We start from the raw sequence: 6,688 nt of genomic DNA, 5'->3' as shown, positions 1-6,688 counted from the left end.
TAGTTTTTGGAGTTGATAGCTCTAATGTTCCACTATACATATCCCTACCCGACACATTAGAGATTGTTGAGGGAAACTCCATGTTAAATATATCTATCATACATTTGTGGGCCATGTAAGTGATATTTTCTTTTATGAGTCTAAAATTACAATAATTACATTTAACTTATAATAATTAATTGTGTTAGGTACATGGGAAAATTGAGTGTGGAGCAAGCACAAGCACAAGTATATGGATTTATTGAGTCTCAATCCATCCAAAAATCAGGAAACACTTAGGTCCAAATCTAGAAATATATGCAAACATGGATGAGTGAATTAGGAAGACATATATACATGGCTTTATACATTGAAGGGTTAATTTTTTAATTGGTTTTTTAATCATGGTAATTTTATAACTAATTTGTTTTTCATACAATGTAGGTCCCATTGGCAGTTAATGATAATCATTCCCAAGGAATACATCGTGGTGTGGTTTTGTTCACTACATCAAAAACCAAGCCATGAAATGAAATGCCAATTACAAGGGTAAATAAAATTTTTCATTATGTTTTAAAATTGTAACTATATATATTGACTAACATCTATTTTTATTTCAATTAATTAGAATCGTGTCTAGAACTAATATTTTAAGTGGAAAAGCCAGATCAAAGACATTTCACTTCATATACCCTATGGTTAGCAAATTATTTAGTAGAGGCAATAATATTTGAATTTATCAATTTGGAAATAATAGTTATTTGTTTCTCATTTTAGTGTAATAAACAACAAGACTCATTTGAATGTGGCTATTACATCTTGTATTGGATGAAAGTCATAGTTTCTGCGGGTATTACTGATTCTTGGGGCAAGTAATTCATATCAAAATTTATTTAAGTATATTTACCTTTATGATAATTAACATTGCATATTAATGACACTTAAATTAATGTTTCAAATCTTTCAAGATCCATCTCCATTGCCTGAAGATGGAATCATCAAGATAAGAGAACAATGTGCAACTTTTTTTCTTCAAAGTATATAATAGTTAGATTTATAAGTTTAGTTAGTTGGATATTATGTTTCTAGTTTGATAGCATTGACAAACATATGTTCTATAGCTTTTTTAGGATAATAAGATTTACATTGTCTTAATTTATGCTTTTTAAGATTTATATACTCATTCAATTTTCAAATATAAATTATATTTGAATTTGTATTCTGGACTTCCTGGGTTAGGTTTTATATTGTGGACTGTATGCAGGTTTTGGATGTATCAAAAAATAATACAAATTTAAGAAAAAACCCACATACATTTACGTCAGACTATACCATGTCCGACATAAATTTACGTTGGATATGGTATAGTCTGACATAAATATTTTTAGTTTTTTTTTTGTTTTACAACTTTTTTTATGTCGGCTATAGGGAATGTCCGATGTAAATTTACATCTCCCGCATTAACGTCAGACCCTTTTCTGTCGTAAAAAGCTTAAAATAATTGACGTAAATTACCATTTTTGTACTAGTGTGCATTTTGGCGTGAAAACGACTAGATTGGTTCGATAAGGTCAAGCCACTTAGACTACTCAAGTGTATTAGGAGATCTCTATAGGTAAATGCATGACGACACATTAGTTGATGAGGTGTATGCATATGATGTGTTGTTGATTGGTGTTCATATGCATTGGATGAATATATTATTGTTGATATGTGTTGTGTATAGCTTTTAAAACATATTGGTGTTGTGTTGTTTGGTGAATGTTGTAAACCATGAGGTGTTTTGATTGGTTTAAATGTTGGTGAGTAGTATAGGTGTTCTTTCCTATACTAGTATATTTTTTGATTATAACTTACCCTTGTGTATTTTTCATGTGATTTGGACTGCGATGATCATGATTTTCATGAGAGTAGGGCAGGGTTAGCTCGAGCAAGCGTCATGGAGATGCTGTCGAACCATTTTAGTAGTGCAGTCTTGTCTTAGACTACTTTTGATGGTCTATATAATAGTGCTTGATCAACACTTAGGATTCTATGTTTCTTTATATTAGATGATATATTTATAGAATTGTTCTTAGTTGCACTTATACTTATATATATGTTATAATATTCATATCCATGTAGAGTAAATGTAAAATCTTAAGTATATGAATAGTTCTGCTACTACGTTGGTGATTACATGAAGTGTAACAGTCATAGCGGGTCGTTATACTAACTTTTACATGAGGTCATTTCAACATTAACCTATGCTCCACAACTAGAAAAATAGTTTAAACAACACAAAATAATATTCCTAGTCACTTATATCATAAATATATATAATTATAACAATATATATATATATATATATGTATTTATATATATATATGGTGTTTCATAACTCTTGTTAAAGAGTAAACTAACATAAATTTGTTTGTGCAATATTTTTCTATCGCTATCATGTTTTACATAGCCTCTTATAAAATTATTTTCATGGACGTTATGTAAAAATGTTTTGAAAAGGTGTAATTTATTTCTTATGATAAGAAGAAAATTGCAGATTCTATCACGGAAAATTTTATGGTACCCATTATAAGTGAAGAGTACCAGAACAGTCCAACGTTGTTTTTTTTTTCATTGTTGTTAACCATTATAAGTGAGGAGTACCAGAACAGTCCAACTTTTTTCTTTCAATGTTGTTACTTGTTTTCGTTTTTATCTTAATTTAATAGTTTTAGTAATTTATTTTTATAAAATTTTCTATATTTTATATTTTTTAATGTTTTATCTTACTGTAGCATCTACTATAATTAAATAGTTTAATATTAATATTTTGTCAATATGTTTTAGTTTTTCTTTGGTTTTAGTTTTTTGAATTTATAGTATAAATTAGTTTTTCAATTGTATTATTTATTATTTCTCTTTTTATTTTAATATTTTTATAATATTGGACTGTCCGGGTCGGAATCCGACCCGACTTTTACCTGAGAAAGGCTGAGTATGACCTTAGTCGACCTCATTATGGGCTAATCGATCCTTACTCGAATTGGCTCGTTCCTGGTCAGAATCTGATCTGACCCCTCTACATGGGTGCACTCGGTCAGAGTCTGACCTGTCTGCTCCACAGGGGTAACTCGGCCAAAATCCGATCTGACCCCTCTACATGGGTGCGCTCGGTCAGAGTCCGACCTATCTGCTCCACATGGGTAACTCGGCCAAAATCCGATCTGACCCTCTCACATAGATATTGATCTGATATCAGGGACAAAATCTCATCTTTAATGACAAAATATTCTCTAGATTAGACAGTTGAAGAAATCCCTACATTCTCGGGGCCCAGGAGGCCCGTAACCAAGAAACTATAAAGCCAAAAACCCTAGAGTTGAGAAGGCAGATTACACTTTTGAATGTTCTGGCTTTGAGGCTTGACCTAGGAAAAAACCCTAGTGCACCCCTTGGCCGGAACATTTTGGGCCCACCGTGGGGCTACGGTGAAACCTTTCCTACGCCCCAAGTAACACAGAAGGACTAACACTCTACCATGGCAAGAGGCGGCAACAACAACAACAACAACTTACAACCCCCTACCATGGAGGAGATGATGGCCATGATCAATGGCCTACGAGAGGATAATGCACGCTCCAGGGAGAGAGAGGAGGCCATTCAGCGCGAGAACGAGGAGATCAGGAGGCGAGCGGATGAGTTGCAGGCCAGAATAGAAGCCAGCACCAGGACGGCGGAGGAGGACGTCATGTTGGAAGTCCCTAGGGATTTTCGGCCTTTCTCGGAAGCCATAGAAGCCGAGGCCATCCCTAGGGATCATTGGATACCACAGGTCGAACCTTTTGACGGAACGTAGGATCCCAGTCAACATCTAACGGATTTTCGAGCTTAGATGTTGATTTGCGAGGGGAGCATGGAAGTCCGCTGCAAGCTGTTCATGGGAACACTCAAGAAGGCGGCGCTTGATTGGTTTAGTGGCCTCCCTAACCGATCCATCACCGACTTCGATGTCTTCAGTCGGCTGTTTATGGCACAATTCGCTGCTAACAACAAGAAGCCACCAATCACATCAGATTTATTTGACCTTAAGCAGCAACGGGAAGAATCATTGAAGGATTTTCTTCAAAGGTTCAATGAGGTCGCCTTAAGAATAGCATCCTTGGACGAGAGGATGGAGGTCATTGCGTTCCAGAAGGGCCTGAGGTCTGGAGCTTTCAACATCGCGTTGGAAAGAGCAAATTGCCAGACCATGTCGGAGGTGAGAGCCTTTGCACTGAGTCACATTAAGACGGAGGAAGGAAAGATTAGCAAAAGCGCAGCGGAAAGCTGAGAGATGGGGGGCAGCAATAAGGAGGGAAATAAGCATCTTAGACCGCGATTAGACTAGAGTAAACGACGTGATCGATACAACGTGAAGTAGGGCAATTACAGGCAGGCCGATCACGGTGGTCGGTCAAGGGGTGAGTGGACGCGCAACAATGAAGAAGAGAAGTTTACTCCACTCAATGTTCCCAGGCGATAGATACTCCACGATGTCAACAATGCATCGTTGTTCGAGTTTCCGGCGGTGACGGAGCGTCAGTTGGGGCCCTTCAAAACCGATTGGTGTGAGTTCCATAGGGTCATGGGCACTCTACTGAAAATTACTTCGTCTTAGGGAGGCAAATTGAGCTCTTGATTAAGGAGGGACGACTGAAGGAGTTTGTGGAGAGAAAGCAAGAAGGAAGTTCGTCGGATAAATGATCTAGGCGCACGCAGGATGACACCAGGAGGGATAGGCGTAGAGAGAGAACTCCTCCCAGAGACACGCCAGAAAAGGTGTTAGAAACCCATCAGCAGCCCATCCACAGGGATTTCAATACCATAGCAGGGGGCTTCGCCGGCGGGGGAGCTACCTCTGCTGCCCGAAAGAGGTACTCTCAATCGGTGCTAACAGTATCAGAATTCAGGCGACCACCTCAACCTGAGATTTCGTTCTCAGACTCGGATTACGAAGGAGTAGCTCCTCATGAGGACGACCCCGTCGTCATATCGACGATTGTCATGGGGTACAATGTGAAGCGTGTGTTGATCGACCAGGGAAGTTTCGCAGACATTTTATTCTGGGAATCTTTCGAGGGGATGAAAATACCTAACGACCGACTAATTCCTTATGCAGGGACTCTAGTGGGTTTTGTAGGAGACCAGGTCATAGCAAGGGGATATGTCAATCTGGAGATGACCTTCGGCCAGGGTGCTCAGATGAAGACGGTGGTCGCTCGGTATTTGGTGGTCAATGCTCAATCATCCTACAGCATACTGATCGGCAGGCCGACCCTGAACAAGCTAGGAGCGATAGTGTCTACTTCCCATTTGAAGGTAAAGTACCCGTTGCTGAGCGGTGCTGTGGGAACTCTCAAAGTGGACCAGGAGGTTGCTCGGAAATGCTACGGTGATAGTTTAAAGGCACAAAGGAAACTGTATACCGCGCAGGTCGAGCAGGAGGTCCACTCCATCGGTTTAGACCCTAGAGTGAGCCATTTTGATCGCCAACTAGCCCCTACTGAGGACATTAAGGAAGTGACGTTGGCGGAAGGAAAGAAAGTGAAGGTTGGTACGTCCCTGAGCCAGGAGGACGCAAAGAAATTGGTTGAAGTATTGAAAGCAAACATGTCGGCATTCGCGTGGCACGTCAAAGATATGCCAAGAGTAGACCCCGACTTCATGTGCCACAAGCTAGCCATTGATCCACGTGCGAAGCCAGTTATCTAGAAGAGAAGGAAGTTTGGCGAGAACAAGCGTAAAGCCATTGCTGAAGAGACCGACAAGTTACTGACAACGGGATTCATACGAGAAATACAATACCCGATCTGGCTTGCAAATGTCGTGATGGTACGTAAAAGCAGTGGAAAGTGGAGAATGTGCACAGATTTCACTGATCTAAATAAGGCATGCCCGAAGGATTTGTACCCCCTGCCGAATATAGACTGCCTCATTGATGGTGCGTTGGGGTATGAACTGCTAAGTTTCATGGATGCGTATTCCGGTTATAATCAGATCCGAGTGCACCCAGCCGATGAGGATAAAACCGCGTTCATCGCCGACCAGGCCAACTATTGCTACAAGGTAATGCCTTTTGGTTTGAAGAATGCAGGTGCAACGTATCAGCGTTTAATGGACAAGGTGTTGGTGGACCAGCTGGGTAGGAATGTGGAGGCTTACGTAGACGACATGGTGGTGAAGTCAATGAGTTTGGATCGACATTTAGACGACTTGCAGGAACTATTTAAACCATAGGAAAATATCAGCTCAAGTTGAACCCTGAGAAATGTTCTTTTGGAGTCCAAGCGGGAAAATTCCTCGGTTTCTTGCTAACTCATCACGGCATCGAGGCAAATCCTGAGAAGTGCTCGGCGATCATCAACATGAGGAGTCCTTCCACGGTGAAGGAGGTTGAGCAGCTCACGGGAAGGATGGCTTCATTATCTCGTTTCCTGTCCAAGTCAACCGACAAGGCGTTACCGCTTTTCCAATGCCTAAGGAAGAACGATCGATTCGCATGGACAAAAGAGTGCGAGGAAGCCTTCACAGAACTCAAGAGATCGCTAGCATCGCCGCCGATCCTGAAAAAACCGCGGCTGAATCTTCCCCTATTGATTTACATATCGGCATCTGACCGAGCAGTCAGTGCAGTGCTGGTCCAAGAGCAGGAAGGCACTCAAGTTCCGGTATATTTCGTGAGTCGGGT

General features: G+C 40.3%; 1 protein-coding gene across 1 annotated transcript; it reads left to right on the top strand.

Annotated features, from left to right (window-relative positions):
- The first annotated feature begins 3,874 nt into the window (after positions 1 to 3,874).
- LOC109792401 (uncharacterized) lies at positions 3,875 to 5,712 on the top strand. Its single transcript, XM_020351811.2, has 2 exons — positions 3,875 to 4,219; positions 4,720 to 5,712. Exons 1-2 carry the CDS (start codon positions 3,875 to 3,877, stop codon positions 5,710 to 5,712), a joined length of 1,338 nt encoding a protein of 445 aa, XP_020207400.2.
- Positions 5,713 to 6,688: the final 976 nt, after the last annotated feature.

The sequence above is a fragment of the Cajanus cajan genome, chromosome 2 (genome assembly GCF_000230855.2).
Source record: "Cajanus cajan strain Asha chromosome 2, NIPB_CcT2T_4, whole genome shotgun sequence".
Classification (NCBI taxonomy): Eukaryota; Viridiplantae; Streptophyta; class Magnoliopsida; order Fabales; family Fabaceae; genus Cajanus; species Cajanus cajan.
The sequence above is the reverse complement of the archived record's forward strand: the minus strand, read 5'-3'. Positions and strand labels throughout refer to the sequence as shown.